Genomic DNA, 16948 nt, shown 5'->3' on the forward strand with positions numbered 1-16948 from the left:
GCTCTAGTATTCTTGCCTGGAGAATTCCATGGACAGAGGAACATGGCGGGCTACAGTCCATGGAGTCTCAAAGAGTTGGACGCAACTGAGCGACTGTCACTAACACACGCAATTCAGACATGGGGCAGATATATTGTTGACGGATAGTCTATAAAGCACCCTAACCTCCCTGAATCTCTTCACTCTACCTGTTCAGTCTAAAATAAATCAGGGACTGTTAATTTGCTTTTAATATGTTTCCAGAATTAAATTTTAAATTATTGCTCCCTTTTTCCTTAGCATAAATAATTGAAAATTAATTGCACAGTAGTATGAATATATACAGTATTCTAAAGCTTTGGGCACTGAGCCAAGTGGGAAATTCCCTGCAATTTTTCTGGCTTATATCATGCATCTGAAGAATGTTGACAAGATGTTTTGAGGAAGTAAATTACTATGACTGTTGAATGTGACCTGGACGGAACTGAGGAGCATAGAACTGAAAATACAGTTGCTGATTTTTTTTTCAAATTCCTTTGTTAGGCATCTGAAGAAGCCTCTCTCAGGGCATTGGAAAGTCTGATGACAGAGTTTTTCCATGACTGTACAACCAATGAAAGGAAACGTGAGATAGGTAAGTGGAGTGTTGAATTGTAAAGAGTCATTTATAACGAACAGACCCCAGAGGGCAGGAAGGAGTTGGTACTCTCGACTGGTCAAGCCTGAATCTTTCCCCTTGAGTTCTGGCTTGTTTTTGCTCCAGTCCTGCTGGTCAGTGACTGGTGGGATCTATAAACCTAGCTGCAATGGATGTAGTCAGCAGAGCCCACTTTAATCCAGAGTGATGGATTTTCTTTCCTTTGGCCATATGTGGAAACCCTTTCTCCTGCTTTGCTCTTGATTTCAGCATTGTTGAACTTTTACAAGAATTCTGTGACTTAATTAAAAAAAAATCTCATAAAAAGCATTAAAACAATCATACTTTTGGTGTGTAGAAGTCTAGCTGAAATCTTACCTAGTGCCCAGAGATCCTTTAACGGGTGTTACCTCCAGTTCTTGCTTTTTCCTTATCGCCACTGTTATTCCTCTCCTTCTGCAACTTTTGTTGAACAAAAGCTTCAAACAACAGAGAGATGTACGTATGATAACTTCAGGTCTTCTGGGAATCTCAGCGCCTTCTAGAACCTCTTTCTAAATTTTATATTCATCTACATGCACGATATTCATTAAAGCATGCTGTACATTAGAAGGGTATTCAAGTGTGAGATCTCTGCTTCAGAGCCATGCTGTACTTTGGTCCTAGAGTAGTCTTTCTCTCTGTGTCTCCAAGTCCTGAACTTGAAGATGAAAACTGTTTTTCCTGATCCAAACCGGCAGGCCTGCCCCTGCATGTCTGGCTGCTCTGCACTGACCTTCATTGCTTTCACTTCCTTGGAGGCCTTTTTCTGTGTCTGCAGGACTCTGTAGAGCCATTTCTCTGGCCCATGTGGCTTCTCTAAGTTATGTTAGCCAGCTCAGTGGTATGGCCGATTTCTGCCTTTGGTCCAAAGCTTGATTAGGGTTAGGATTTTCAGGTGGCCAGTCAGTGAAGCTTTGGCTGCAGCATCCTTTGAGCATCACATCAGCTCCTGGGAGATGCACCTTCTTATCGCTTTTCATTTTAAACGAGGTGGTCTCTTTTGGACCTCCCCTGTATATGCCTTTCTCTTCTAAGGGAGTGTGCTATAGGGAACCAGAGCATTTATCAATGGGGGGTACTGACAGAAGCTGGGCCCAGTGGATGGTCAGGCACCTGGCTCAGAAGACCCCCTTTGCTTGCTCCCCTAGGTTCCCTTATTACTCAGTTGTGTTGATGCAACTCCTGCTCCCAGAGTGAGCCCCTTATTAGTTTTATGCTACCAAAGTACCTTACAGTAAAAACATCATTGGTGATTTTTACCAAAGGAGGTGAAGGATCTTTCCCTTAAATCAATCTGTTATATATTCCAACACAGATTTCTCTGTAGTCCTGTTTTTAGCTTATAATGGACATGTTTTTGTTTTTCTCTTAAATTTCAGTTTGCAGTGCAAATGTTATTCATCTTCAGTGTTCATGCATTAAAAGTGGTATCATTTTAGCATGTTTGTATTCTAATCTGATTTTAAAGTAGTTTTAAATAACCAGATGCTACAAATGTCTAATTTAAATGCTGGCTAAAGGGAATCCGGGGGCTCAGTAACAGGCATGCCTTAGTTCAGTTCTCTTTGTACCTAGTCTCCGTAGCTTTATTTGAGTGTGTGGGCTGGAACCACTTCTTGCTTCTTTTTTGATATCTTACAATAAATTACAGTCTTTCCACGCTAGGTGGGGAAAAGGGGAGAGACCTTTTATTATAGGGGCCCCACCCATCCTCCACCAGAAATGTGTTATTAGTGCTCTAGAGACAGAGCTGATAGCAGGGAGCCTCTGGAGACAGATTGGTCATTTTTAAAAGTGGAGAAGGCTGAAGCATCAATGAGTAGCAGGGATTCACTTGGGCTTAGACTCAGCGGGTTAGTGATAGAGTCTAGAACAGAGCCCAGAGCTCCTCATTTCCAGTCAGAGGTTATTGTCTCTGGTTGGACTTCACCTCTGGGGTACATGGAAGGTTTGCCTGATTATTGTAAGAAGGCACCATACGCTTGCTTCTCTGGGATTTGTAATGAGACTGCCCTGGTGCATTTAGCCTCAGTGGTGGGGCGTTGGCAGAGCAGTGACTGTAGGATCAGGATGGGCTGCTGTGCTCGCTGCTTTTCCAGGGGATTTTGAGAATCTCTCGGGGTCATAGCCTTTGTATTTTTACCCACTTTGTGTTATATTTTATGACACACACAGCATAAAATATGACTTATGGGCAGCATGTCTCGAAGCACGGTGATAGACTCTTAATGGTGCTGTCTGTCCAGCAGCCTCAGGAGGAAGAAAACCATTTCCAAGTGATTTGAGGTAGACAGGGTTCCTGGAAACTCCCATGGTTGCTACTCTTTATTTACCGACTTCCAACTCTTTGGGTGGTGTTTTAAAATAAAACCAACTCACATGAAGGGAGTTAGCCATCTTGAATTCTCTTCCATTTTTTCCAGTCCTGTATTTATAACATTAGTCTTAATTTTTCTTTTCTTATTCTAGCTGTCATTGTGTGTGTGTAATTGTATGTAAGAATAGTGTTGAGTGAGTGGCGTGGATATATCTATCTTAATCTATCTTTCTATCTATCTAGATATATGTGTGTATAGCTGTACCCCAGAGGAAATAAGTTACCAATCAGCCATCATTTATAAGGCAAAAATGATATTCTTACAGTTATCTATCCGCTCACTAGGTTAAGCACTTCAACAGTGAAAGTTTCTCTGCCTAAGAAAGTGTCCATAGCTAGGTTATTTATTGGTATTTTAGACTCAGTGTTCATGGTCACCTTAGGGTCAGAAAAATATTGTATGCTTTGTCCTTTCTATCTTAAAGAGTCAGCTGGATATTGTAGTTTTTTGTTTTTTGTTTTTTTTTTTTGGTGTCATTGCTTTGTGTGGAGAGAGGCATTTAAAAAAATAATAGGACAACCCAGCCTTGTATTAATTTCATGTATTTTCATAGCTTTTTTTGTTGCTGTTTAACTTTTCCAGAGGAACTTCTTAATAACTTTGCTCAGCAAATAGGAGCCTGGAGATTCTGCCTGTATTTTCTCTCCAGCACTAGGAACGACTATGTAATGATGTACAGTTTAACGGTTTTTGAGGTAAGTTGTCAGATACTTCTATACTATTCTGAAGAGTATTTTGTAGTCACATTGCCTTGTCCTTGGCGCTGGACTTCACTTTTGATGTGTACATGGTTGGGGAATAAGCGCAGGGACTTCTTCCCACGTGCTGCCTTTGTCAGGATTCTCTCTCCTTGACTCCAGAAGGTAAGATGGGGTAAGGTTGGGAGGTCTTCTGTCGTAACATATAATTTTCTCTTCCCTGTTATTATTTAAAAGAGATAATGAAAGAAAAGCAGTTTGGGAGGAGGAATGTTACCATTATACCATCCCAACCACAGAAATCTTCATTTATGTCAACTCTCTTCCAATCATTGTCTTCCAGTGCATACTTTTTAAAAAAAATGTAATTATAAGATCACATTGCTCATGCCACGTGCACTCGGCCCCTCCCTCCCTACACTTGCCTTTATGTGATATTCCTGTAAGTGATCATACCTTTACTCACCAAACTGTTCTCCTGCCCCTACGTTACAGTTGTTTCTGCCATTGTTTTTTAACAGAGACAATAGTGTAATCGAAAGTTTTTGTACCTGCCCTTTTTTGTTTCCATTAGATTATGTTGCCAGTTTTCCCAGAAATGAAGTTGTTGTATCATAGAATTTGAATATTTTATTATTGTCATTGCCAAATTGCTCCAAGCCTTTGTTTGAAAGCCGAGTTTCTTGTTTGAGGGAGACAGCTGCTGTGGGATGAAAGTCAGTTTGTTCTGTGTTAGTTGCTAAGTCGTGTCCAACTCTTGCGACCCCATGGAGTGTAGCCTGTCAGGCTCCTCTTTCCGTGGGATTTCCCAGGCAAGAATACTTGAGTAGGTTGCCGTTTCTGGCTCCAGGGGATCTTCCCGACCCAGGGATTGAACTTGCGTCTCCTGCATTGGCAGGTGGATTCTTTCCCACTTAGCCAGCAGTAGATTGTTAACTTAAAAGACGTGTGCTTGTTTTTCAGAACCTGATCAATAAAATGTGGCTTGGGGTCCCATCTCAGGATAAGATGGAAATCCGTAGCTGCCTGCCCAAACTCCTCTTGGCTCACCACAAAACCTTACCTTACTTCATCCGGAATAAGCTCTGCAAAGTGATTGTTGACATTGGCCGTCAAGATTGGCCCATGTTCTACCATGACTTTTTTACTAACATTTTACAGGTAAGGAGATACTTAGGGAAACTTGATCTTGCAAATAATTTGTTTGTAGGAGTGATTCTTTTCTGTTTGGAAGAGGCATTTTAAGACTTTTTTAGACCTGCAGTGGTGAGGGCTCTGTGGGGTTGATTAGCTCATTCCCTTAAGCTTTGTTCTCCAGATGGGTTGTACATTGGTGCAGTGGAGAAGGTGGGGGATGGGGAGCCCCAATTGCTGTGCTAACCTCTCGTGAAATTTTGTCCAGCAAATATTGGAAGCCCTGTTGGGTGCCGCTCTAGGTGTTGGGTGCCAGGATGAAGTTATAGTTTAGTGGGAAGATTGCTGTGCAAGTAATAATTACCCCACAATATGTAACGACAGCAGTGGAGTATGCAGAGTGTGGTGGTGACACGGCATTTAGACTCATGGAGCTGAGTGTTGAGTTTCCAGTGTTGCTGGTGATGCGAGGTGGTGAAGTGGTAGAATTAGAGGCTGGGCTGATGGGCAGGGCCAGGGCAGGAAGGGCCTTGCTCTCGCAGAGGGCATCGGTGTTTGATTCACAGTCCTTTCTTGAGGACTGAGGAAAAGTTTGGAAAAGGGAGACAATGTGGTCACAGTTTTATGCTGGAGTGACGGTTCTAGCAACAGTGTGAACTCTGGGTGGCAGAAGGGCGAGGTAGTAATGGAGGCTAGGAAGGCTGCTGCTGGAGACATCGAGTGAACTGAGGGGCCTCAGCCGAGCTGGGGCTTGCCTGGTGAACCTTGGTGGGGAGCGGAGGAGGCGGAATCACGAGGCTTTGGGCAGGGACTGGGTTGTGAGGATGTGGGGAGGAGGAAGCTAGACTGCCTTCCAGGTTTCTGGCTCAGATGGTAGATTTTCCAGGCCAGGGATGGAGGAGGAGGAAATGGGTTTTGGTAGAAGATGGTGTGTTCAGTTTCGCAGAGAATACATTTAAGATTTGTATGTTGCTTCTGCGTCCATCAGGTGAGACATTAGGAAATGTGGATCTGGGTTCAGGATTTGGAAATCATCAGGGAATAGATGGGCCCTAAAAGCCAAGGGGGAGATGCTTTCATTCTTTGACTCCTGTGATAAAGTTGGAAGTGTTTTTATATTATTGAGGCAGTCTTGGGTGTGCAGAAAATGGGTATCATGTACAGATTATAGCAATAACAGTCTTTGAAAATTGGTTATAGTCTCAGTGACTACAGGTTCAGAATTTTCCTGAACAGTAGCACTTTCTAATGTTTGACTGCTTCTCCCTACAAACCATTTGAATGATACAGCAATTAAAAAAAACAGCAGCAGCATCCATCTTGCTTTTCTCAGATTGCCTCTCAAAGTGGCACAGCAGTTCTTCACTCAGTACTATTTTGTTTTGTATGGTGATTCATGTGTCTAGAGATTTATTGCATTGATATTGTAAAGAAAATTCATGCATCGGTTAAAATTTTTTTTCTGAGATTAGCATTTAACGTTTTATTTTTGGTCTTTGTTGCTGCATGTAGGCTTTCTCTGGTTGCAGTGAGTGAGGCCTTCTCTCTAGGTGACGATGTGTGGGCTCCTCATTGCCGTGGCTTCTCTTATTACCGAGCACGGGCTCTAGGCTGTTTGGGCTTCTGTAGTTGTGGCACATGGGCTTAGTTGCCCCACAGCATGTGGGAATCTTCCCGAAACAGGAATCGAACCTGTGTCCTCTGTGTTGGCAGGCAGATTATTAACCACTGGACCACTAGGAACATCCAGATGCATGCATTTAGTAAACTGTTTTCTGAATACCAGCCACGTATCAATACGAATAACTAAGCACGTCATGGGGGGATATGCTGCTGCTGCTGCTGCTAAGTCGATTCAGTCGTGTCCGACTCTGTGCGACCCCAGAGATGGCAGCCCACCAGGCTCCCCCATCCCTGGGATTCTCCAGGCAAGAACACTGGAGTGGGTTGCCATTTCCTTCTCCAATGCATGAAAGGGAAGTCGTTCAGTCATGTCCGACTCTTAGTGACCCCATGGACTGCAGCCTACCAGGCTCCTCCATCCATGGGATTTTCCAGGCAAGAGTACTGGAGTGGGGTGCCATTGCCTTCTCCTATGGGGGGATATAGTAGTGAACAAATAGCCACCTTCATGGAGTTTATAATCCCAAGGGGGAAGTGTCAGTAAGCAATAAGCAAATAATAAGCAAATAACTTCTTTCAGGTAGTTAATAAAAGTATTGTGCACAAACTAAATATCAGGTGAAGAGGAGGAAATATCAGGGGTATTATTTAGAGGGATAATCCTGAAAGCCGTTTCTGTGAAGCAGACATCTGAGCAGAAACCTGAGTGGAGGTGATGGAGGGAGTCATGTAGGCATCCAGGGAACAGGAACAGCGTTGTAGGCAGAGGGAATAACCGTGCAAAAGACCTGAGGAGGGCAGCAGGCAGGAGCCTGGAGTTGGGGCTTAAGAGGCGAGAGGCTTGCTGGCTCTCTGACACACTTGCCTTCTCTCCAAGTTGGAAAGAACTTGTGGTTACTCTCCATGTTCTCTAAGAGGGAGCCGGGAAGTCCACGGAGATGGAAAGGACCCGGAAGGGGGGGTCTGAGTGGTTGCCTTTGTGGGTTGGTCAGTGGTGTGTCTTGTGTGAAGCAGCAATGGAACGTGAGGCAGACAGAGAGCCGAGTCTTGTCGGCAGCAATGAGGATGACCCCTGGCGCGAGACAGTGCCTGCGGGATCATTTCCTTTGATGAAGAACAGACATTACCTGTCTGCCCATGAGATTTAATTAATGATTGTAAATGAGAATTTGGAAGAGCCCTTTTAGGTCAGGTGCTCATGGAGATTCCAAAAGGGTAGCTGTCTTCCTCTCTTCCCCACTACCTCCCTCTGCCCACCCTTCATAAATGACTCCTTTCACCTTTTGCAGTCCTCATGGCTTCGAAACACCCCTTTGTGGAAGGGACACTGAACCAGGAGGTGGTGATTTTTGTTCCAAATTACCTTGACTTTAGCAACTCCTGCCACTTTTGTGAGACTCCATTTCTTTCCTTGTGAAATGTGAGAATTGGACTAAGTGATCTTTAAAATTCTTTCCAGTTGTCTTATTCACTGCTTATCCTTGCATGACAACCAGTCAGAGGCATGAAAGCCATGTCAAAAACCATTGGTGCTCCATTGCTGACATTTCTGATAATGATGATAAATTTCTTCAGGTATGAGTAAACAAGATCAAACTGGTTCTGGAATCAACTTCACCATTATACCATCTTCTGATTAAACCATCTGAAAGATTGTTTTTTTTGCCTTAGTATCCACAGGGGTCCTGAAACCAGCCCCCTGAGGATACCAAGGAACAACTGTCCTTAGCTGGTTTACCATTAGTTAGCCTTCTTTGTGCCTTAATTAGCCAGACACTCTGCTCAGAGCTGACTTTTTCCTGGCAGTTGATCCAGTCCCCCGTGACAACTCCCCTCGGGCTGATCATGTTGAAGACAACTTCGGAAGAGTTGGCTTGTCCCCGTGAGGACCTCAGCGTGGCTCGGAAGGAGGAGCTGCGGAAGCTCCTGCTGGACCAGGTGCAGACGGTGCTCGGGCTGCTGACAGGTGAGTGGCTGGGTGGCGCCAGGAGGCAGAGTTCTGCCTGCAGACGCCCGAGTGTGGCCCTGGAACTCAGAGTTCTTGAGCTTTAGCTATTACCGAGACGGAGCGTGAAGACAGAAAGAATGTGATGCCGTAGTCCCAGCACCCAGCCCAGTGTCTGGCACATGGGAGGAACTAAAAAAAAATGTTTGTAATTTATTTTCCTTTTAAAGTCTCCCGTTACTTGAACCTGATGATAGCTGTGATTAATGAGATACAGACCGGGTCATGGGAAGGTGACTGAAATACTGATGACTGCATTAAAAGTAAGGCAGGTGGCAGGCACTTTATTTAAGACAATTTGAATTTAAATCACTAGAAGTTGGAGGAGGAAGATGTGAACGTTTCAAATACGGAGCAGGGAAGTGAGCCCAGGTGTGGAGTTGGAGCTCAGTGCGCCAGGTTGGAGCTGTATATGGCGTTTGTTTTGTCATCTGGTCTGTTGTACTAGAGCCTTGTGATGATGAGCGAAGAGTAACAACAAATAGAAAGCAAACTGCAGAATGAGAGAGGACGGCAAGGAAGAGAGTGGAGCCCCGGTGTCATGAGGGCAGCAGGGTGAAGGCCATGCCTGCTGAGCTACTGGTGGACCTGCGGGTTCCGAGACACCTGTGGCTCTGGGCTGTGCCAGGCGGTGAGGCCAAGCCACGCTGCTGGAGAAAATAGTGTAGGGAAGGGAAGGGTTTTATTTCTAGCTCTTTGACCCAGGCTGCTTCTTGGAACTTTATTTTTTTTGGCATGTGTTAACAGAAGTGGTTAGCATGTGGTGGGCACTTAAAATTGGTTGTCAGAGTGCTTGATTAAAAACTAAACTTGTCACTCCCCCCGCCCCCTGCCCCCTCATCCTTCCCCAAATCTCTAGGAGGAAACCCAGACCTCAGAGCATTTATTCATTGAAGGATATTTATTGACACCCGCAATTAGATGTTAACTTTCTAAAGTTAGGGACCATGTCTGATATCTGTGTCCTACTTGTGTGGACATTGACGTTTTTGAATCAAGATGTCATTCACGTATCATAAAATCTACCATTTTAAAGTGTAACAGCTCAGTGATTTTTAACAGACTCACAAGGCTGCACTACTAGCGCGCTGTCTAGAATGTTTTTGTCACCCCCGACCCTGTTACCTCTCAGTGGATTTTCCTATTTAGACTTTTCACAAAAATGGAATCAGAATACATGATCTTTTATGTCTGGCTTCTTTTACTTAGCATGATACGTTCAAAGTTTTCCACGTTGTAATATTAAATGTTTTGAGAACAAAATGTTTTCGAAAGCTTTTATGATCTTATTATGTACCAGGTTCTGTAAGGAGATACAAAGAGTGCTGAAACATAGTCCCTGCCCTCTTGTAGTGTGTGCGCTACTAGCGGAGAAAGATAATGCGTTAAGAGTAAGAGTTATGGTAGTCATGTTTCATGTGCAGGCAAAACTGAGCAGGGAAGACTTCCTGGAGGAGGTGACAGCTGAGTGAAATTCTGACAGATAGGTAGCAGTTAGTCTGGTGAAAGGTCAGGTTGGATTGGAAGGCGGAGAGCAGGTCAGAGATTGAGAAGGAGGTCACATGATGAAGGAACAACTAACAGTGCAGCGTGGTGAAGCCTGTACGTGGGGTGCAGGTGAGGCCAGATTTGGAGAGCAAAGGCCTATGCCGAGATTGCGTGGGATGGCACTTACGTCTGGTGAGGAACTTGAGAAGATTGGTGGCCGCTTTGTGGGAGAAAATACATTGAGTTTGGAATATCCAGTGGTGGTGTTCAGAAAAAGCAGCTGGAGAGAGGGACAGATTTTTAAATACTGATGTTGGATCAGAGATATCAATACATCATTTTTCTAAATCTGACTTTTATATGTTGAGTTTTATTTCTCTGTTCAACTCAGTGTCTCCTTTCCTGGCAGGTATCTTGGAGACTGTCTGGGACAAACACAGCGTGACTGCTGCCACCCCACCACCATCCCCGACCTCAGGAGAAAGCGGTATGGTCTGCAGCACACACGTGTTCCTCTTTTTAACTGCGTTTGGGGGTCTCAACAGGGTAACAAATGCTTATCTGTGCCATATACAGATGTAGATTCTTCCTTAATCTATTTTTGGCCTCTCTGCCCTTGTCCTCTGAGTAGCTGTCTTTCTTACTTCTTAGTTCCTTATAAGTACTTTCTAATATAATATTCTGAACAACATAGTTTGTTTTTCCTTGCCCATCAGGGAGATGGGACCTTCAGACTATGACTGCTGTCCCTCCTGGCCTTTTCTTTTTCCTTTTTCTTAAATTCCTTGGCTGTGTGGTTCCTGCTGAGGTTGGTATGAACCTGTGGGCATGACAGGTCTGCTCTGCAGGCCTGCAGGGGTCAGGTCATAGGAAGTGGGTGGCAGCCTGAAGGAGCTGGCATGAGCCTGTAAAGTGTTTTCTTCTCCATGGGCTCAGGGAAAAGTCATGTTGGTCTGGATGGATTGGGGTCCAGCATGTAGAGATCAGCACACCTTACTTCAGTTCAGATTCATTTGATACAGTGTGGATGTATTTACAGTGCCCATTGAATAGTTTATTGGTGGCTTAGTATTGTCCCTAGTATTAATATCTGTTTCGAAAGTCAGAGTGCATTTCACCTAAAAATGGCTCCTTTCAAGGATGGATGGAAAGAGGAAATTGTGTCTGAGCAGGAACTTTTAGTTTCTAAACGGCTTCTGTTTACACCAAGTGATCACAAATGCTTTTCAAGTAGAGTACATCCTGTGAAGTGCGCACACTTCTTCCTCTACTGTAAAGGTTGATGTGGCTAATGAGAAATGTTTCCTCATCTTTCTCTTCTACCTCAAGGAAATAGGCTGTTGAAATTGGACAGCTCTAAGCTCTAGTGGTTTCATGTAGCCTGTTGTTAATATGTGGAAGTTGAAATTCTTGCAGTTACTGTAGAATTGAAAATATATAGAGGTTGAATTGAAAATGTAATTGAAGTTCTGAGGACTGCTCACAGTTTACTAACTTATTCCAATTCTATTTATCATACTTGGATTAGAAACTGTTAGAGTCTTTTGTCATACTTCTTAGATAAAAACTGTTACAGAGTTCTAGAGGATATTAGAAGCCTATAAGAAATTGAATTTTATTTTTATTTGGTGGCAAACGTTCATTTTCAAAGTGGGTATCTGAGGTGACTTAGCAGATTAATATTTTGAAATATTAAATGATTAAAGAAATTGCAAAGATGGAGAGATCTGATTTTATGAATAGATACCTTGAAATCTCTTGCGATTTGGCTGATCTTAAAATTTGACCTTTTGGGAATTCCCTGGCAGTCCAGTGGTTAGGACTCTGCTCTCACTGCGGAGGACCCAGGCTCAGCCCCTGCTTGGTAAGATCCCATAAGCCTCGAGGTGTGGCAAAAAATAAAATCTCATTTCAATAGAAATTTGCTAAAGTCAGTTCTTTAGATGGTTGAATGCTAGCTTAGTGTCATGGCTAAGTGAATAGCAGCAGTTTACTTTAGTAAAACTTGTTTATCTGAGATTGTTTTCCAGTACCAAAAGCTGTGAGTTTTAGTTGACTTCTTTAGGTACATGTTCTGAGCTAACTCAGTTTATACTTTGATAGACTTATTTTCTGGAGGTCAGGTTGGGTAATATTAGATAATACAAATAATAAATGCTTGCCTAGGTTTTGTTTATGAGGTTAGGTGAAATAAGATAAGAACTCAGTTAACATTTCCATATAAATAAAACCTTAAAATATGATGCATACTTTTTGAGAGTTGCCTCTTAGGCACTATTACAGTTTTTGAAGTTTTGAATTGTAGTATTTGAGACAAAGCAAAATAATTGAGACTAGTGGGAGGATGGACCAAGGAGTTAAGTAAATTTTTAAGCTGGTACACTTCCTCTTCAAGGGGAAAAGAATTACATGTTCACTTGTTAACTCTTTTTCTCTTTATGACAGTTGCAGGTGAAGTCATCAGGTCTTGCTTCACTGTTTGGGCAATACTGATGATTTAATCAACTTCTGTTTTGCTCAACTGCCTTTGTGCCCTTAAGACCCAGTTAAGTGGTAAAACTTCTAGAAAATTCTTTAGCTCTCTTGACTATTAGTTCAGTTTTATGGAGGAAATTCCTTCTGAGAAACTGTGGGGCCCAGTGAGTAGATCAGATAATTCCTAAACACACTCTGTGAGCAGTCCCTGCCAGACTTTCACTGCCCTGCCCAACTGCCCATCAGACTTGGCCCTGTGAGCTTTTGGTCTCTTTTTTCATATACTTTTTTGTAATACCATTTTCTGTCTGATCATTTTGAAAGAATAAAACCCAGGGACTAGTCCCTGCAACAACTACTCTTAACAGTATGGAGGTAGAAAAAGTTTTGACGAGTATATGTAGTTAATTTCTCAGAATGCTGCTGCTGCTGCTGCTGCTAAGTCGCTTCAGTCGTGTCTGACTCTGTGCGACCCCATAGACGGCAGCCCACCAGGCTGCCCCATCCCTGGGATTCTCTAGGCAAGAACACTAGAGTGGGTTGCCATTTCCTTCTCCAATGCATGAAAGTGAAAAGTGAAAGTGAAGTGGCTCAGTCGTGTCCGACTCTTGGCGGCCCCATGGACCACAGCCTACCAGACTCCTCCGTCCATGGGATTTTCCAGACAAGAGTACTGGAGTGGGGTGCCATTGCCTTTTCTGAATTTCTCAGAATAGTTCCCCCGAATTGTTGACTCATCTCCTAAACTCACCTCACCAGGCCATAATCCTGTGAAGTCAATGGTGGTTTTATAGCTCATTTACTAAAAAGGAAGCTGGGGTTCATAGTGGTGGTGGGGGGTAACTTGCCAGAGGTCACATCACCAGTGGAGGGTTGCAGTGATGTGAACCATCATTCCAAGTTGAGGTGCACTGTCTCCTGAGTTGCTGTCTCAGTACCAAATGTTCAGCACTTCTGCCCGCCTCCTCCTTCCCGGGTGGAGTCCTGGCTCTGACGCTTACTCAGTTTACCTTCTCTGCCCTTGGATGTGCTCGTAGAAGAGCGACGTGCTCTGGGGAGCGAGGGAGGGGAGGTGGGTGTGCCCCATCTGCATGCTGCGGTTCAGCTTCCTTCTGTACTCGTGCAGCCCCAGCCCTCTTCCTTAGTTACTCTCCTCTTGTCCTCGCTTGGGGGTGGGGAAGAAGTGGCCAAAATGGAATTACATAAATACTGTAGTTTTGAACTAGCTTTGATTGTTCTGTAGTAAAAATTAAGGGGCCATATTGTCCTTGCCCACATGGTGTTTAGTTTTAAATACGTGCGTTCAGTCATGACTAAGTTGCTTCGGTCGTGTCTGACTCTGTGCGACCCTATGGACTCTAGCCCACCAGGCTCCTCTGTCTATGGGGATTCTCCAGGCAAGAATAATGGAGTGGGTTGCCATGCCCTCCTCCAGGGCATCTTCCTGACCCAGGGATTGAAGCCAGATCTCATTTGTCTTCTGCATTGGCAGACGTGTTCTTTATCACTGGAGCCACCTGGGAAGCCCAGTTTTAAATATAGACCTGTACATATGCTGTCGATGGAAAGATTTTAGGTAAAGGTGTCCTAGAGGGCCTGAATTGATTGTGAGCAGTTTATACCTTCCTGTTTTTTTCCCCCAAATTCTTTACAAGTTGCACAGGTTCATGCACTTGCATATCTTCTCACCTGTAGGAAAAATGGGACTTGTTATCACAACTCTTATGATCTTGTTTCCTCCTTCCAAGGGTTTCTTGAAAAGAATTCCTCCTCATTTTACTGGACTGAGGCTACAGTTAGGTCAGAGGTTCTCAGTTGGGGTGGTTTTGCCCTGCAGGGGATATTTGGCATTGTGGAGAAATTTTTTTTTTTTTTTTTTAAAGAAAAAGAGCATTACTGGCATCTGGTGAGTAGAGGCCAGGGATGCTGGTAAATATCCTACAATACATAGAACAACAACAAAGAATTAGCCAACCTCAGATGTGAGTAGTGCTGAGGCTGAGAAACACCTAGAAAAGGTAGAATGGAATAGAAAACGTGGAATTTCAGTAAGGAAGAAAATGAAGAAGCTGAGGAGATCTTTTCATAAAAGCCCATTTACAAGTGTTCCAACCATGTCTGAGGTATTCCCAAGTTAGTAAATGCCCCAGAGTAGCTCACATACTACTTTGGGGCTGGGTACCTGTTGCTGCTGGTGCCTGGCCCATTTCAGGGACGAGGAGGTCACTGACAGGTTTTTGTATAATCAAGGAGGTAGCTTGTAAAGCCTTAGCTTTGCTTTGGAAATGCTGCAGCATGAAGCAGTGTATCTGTTCTGTGGTGACTCCTACACTGGGATTCAAGTAACAGTTTTGTTATAAACTCTTCTTTGATTTACTAAAATTCCCCTGAAGATTGAGAGTTGAGTAAAATATTTTTACTGAGAAACAACATTAAAAGATACTTGTTTTGACAGGGGAGAAAAATCAGAGATCGTCCTGTATCGTTATCAGTAGGTTGTGTTTACCTTTGCATAATCCTGTTCAGTCGTTGTCCTTGTGCCGGTATCTTTTCTGTAGTTTCGGTCATGGTGGACACACACTGTTTTACATATGACTTTAGATCTTCTATACTTTTCTATATTTGAACATTAGTTTTCTGACTGTTCATTTTTCCTGGCTGCATAATCTCTCCTGACCTGGCTTCTGGGAAGGAGCATAGGCTTTGGGAATACTAAGGCCCAAAGCCTTAGTTTTAGCTAGACCTGGGTTTTAGTTTCAACTCTGCCTCTAACTGAGGAACATGGGGGAAATGCCTAAATTATCTGTGTTTTAGTTATTCTAAATCCCCCTGGAATCCCATTCTGGAAAAATTCTGAGCTGAAGAATAGGGCCGCCTTTTTTGTTTTGAAAGCCAGAATTTATTTCTTTTCCAGAAGGTTCAAGAGGCTTTAAAAAAGGCCCAGGGTCCCAAAGATGTCTGGGTGTAATTTAAGATCATACTGAGGTGGTGCCGATTGGTTCTTCCATCGCTAAAGCCTTAGTTTGATCCTGGTTGATAAATGCTCTGATAATTTTAAGAGTTGGGTAATGGTGATTTCCTTTGACTTTGGCATCTTTTATAAACGGCTGTTCCATGATCCATGTTCCATGTTCCATGATGAAAGAAGTAATACCAGAAATAGTCATTGATAGAGAGTAGGTTGTGTGACTCAGGTGGATAGCCACCACAGCAATCAAAATAATTAATCCAGTAACAAACTGAAATGTTTGCAGATTCTTCTTGAACATCCTTCTGCATTATTCTCTGAAGCCAGGTCTTCTGATTATCAGCTTGGGTAGCTGAGATCACGATGAGTCTCATCTGGTATCGGATGCAGCTCTTTCAGAACAGAAACCAGCAAATACTTTTCAGAATAGATGCCAGGGGACAACTGTTTAATCTGGTTTTAACAGTGGAAATTAAAGTCCTTATTAATAAATCACAAAAGCCTCATTTTAATGGCTGAGAAGATTGAGGCTGAGAAAGGTTAACTACTCTGTTCATATTAATCCAACATTAATATAAGGTGGCAGGTCTCAGTAGGTCTGGGGACCTGTGGAGGTCACCCCCAAACCCTTTCAGGGTCCCAGAGGTCAACCATGTTTTCATAAAAATTGTTGAGACATGGTTTGTCATTTTTATTCTCACTCTTATGAGTGTACTGAAAAACAGGTTCGTTCAGATTCTGCATTGCAGTTAACCTTTAAGAAATCGGTGCTTTTCAAATTTTATTATTAGAGTAGCTGCCATTATCTGAAAGGGCCACTAAAATACTTCATTCTCTTTCAGTTTTATTATCTGTAAAGCTGGGTTCTCTTCATATATGTCAGTAAAACAACACAGTACAACCGACTGAGTACAGAAGCAGATGAGAGAATCTAGCTGTCTTCTTTCAAAAGTGTGATAATCACTCAGTCGTATCTGACTGTCTGCGAGCCAGTGGACTGTAGCCTGCCAGGTTCGTCTGTCCATGGAATTCTCCAGTCAGGAATACTGGAATGGGTAGCCATTCCCCAGAGTCAGACTTTTATCTCCTTTATTGCAGGCAGACTGTTTACTATCTGAGTCACCAGGGAAGCGCCTCATTTTCCTTTAAGCCACAGAGTAAAGAGAGTTCCAAAAATGTAAAAACAGTGCTATTTTTCACGTTAACGTTTTATAGGGCAAAATATAATCTTTTTTGTTTAAAAACGTTATTTATGATAACAGGTAAATAGGCTTAATTATTATTAAATGAATTAAATATTTGAAAAATTTCCAGTTTTAATTTCTAATGACAAATATCAATAGAAATAACCAATATAAACATGTTTTTGGTGTCTTCAATGATTTTTAAGAGTGTAAAGACTTCTAAGACCCCAAAATATGAAAACTGCTGCTAAGGTAAAAAAATATTTAAAATGTAAAAATTTATCCAGTATTCCACCTTCCAGATATAGCATCATTTCAGACCTCTCTTTCTACATAG

General features: G+C 42.9%; 1 protein-coding gene across 4 annotated transcripts in view; it reads left to right on the forward strand.

Moving 5' to 3' along the window:
• Positions 1-16948, forward strand: part of XPO6 (exportin 6) — a 107090-nt gene that overhangs the window by 36098 nt on the left and 54044 nt on the right. For 3 of the 4 annotated variants that reach the window (XM_086375185.1, XM_086375186.1, XM_086375188.1), the window contains exons 2-6: positions 523-613; positions 3619-3731; positions 4698-4895; positions 8298-8457; positions 10394-10471. In XM_086375185.1, coding sequence (XP_086231311.1) covers positions 523-613; positions 3619-3731; positions 4698-4895; positions 8298-8457; positions 10394-10471 — 640 coding nt within the window. The remainder of the gene's footprint in view (positions 1-522; positions 614-3618; positions 3732-4697; positions 4896-8297; positions 8458-10393; positions 10472-16948) is intronic. The other variant, XM_086375187.1, reaches the window with a different exon arrangement.

This window comes from Bos grunniens, chromosome 25 (assembly GCF_055505025.1).
Source record: "Bos grunniens cultivar Pamir isolate PY7600 chromosome 25, Bosgru_T2T1.0, whole genome shotgun sequence".
In the NCBI taxonomy this organism is placed as follows: domain Eukaryota; kingdom Metazoa; phylum Chordata; class Mammalia; order Artiodactyla; family Bovidae; genus Bos; species Bos grunniens.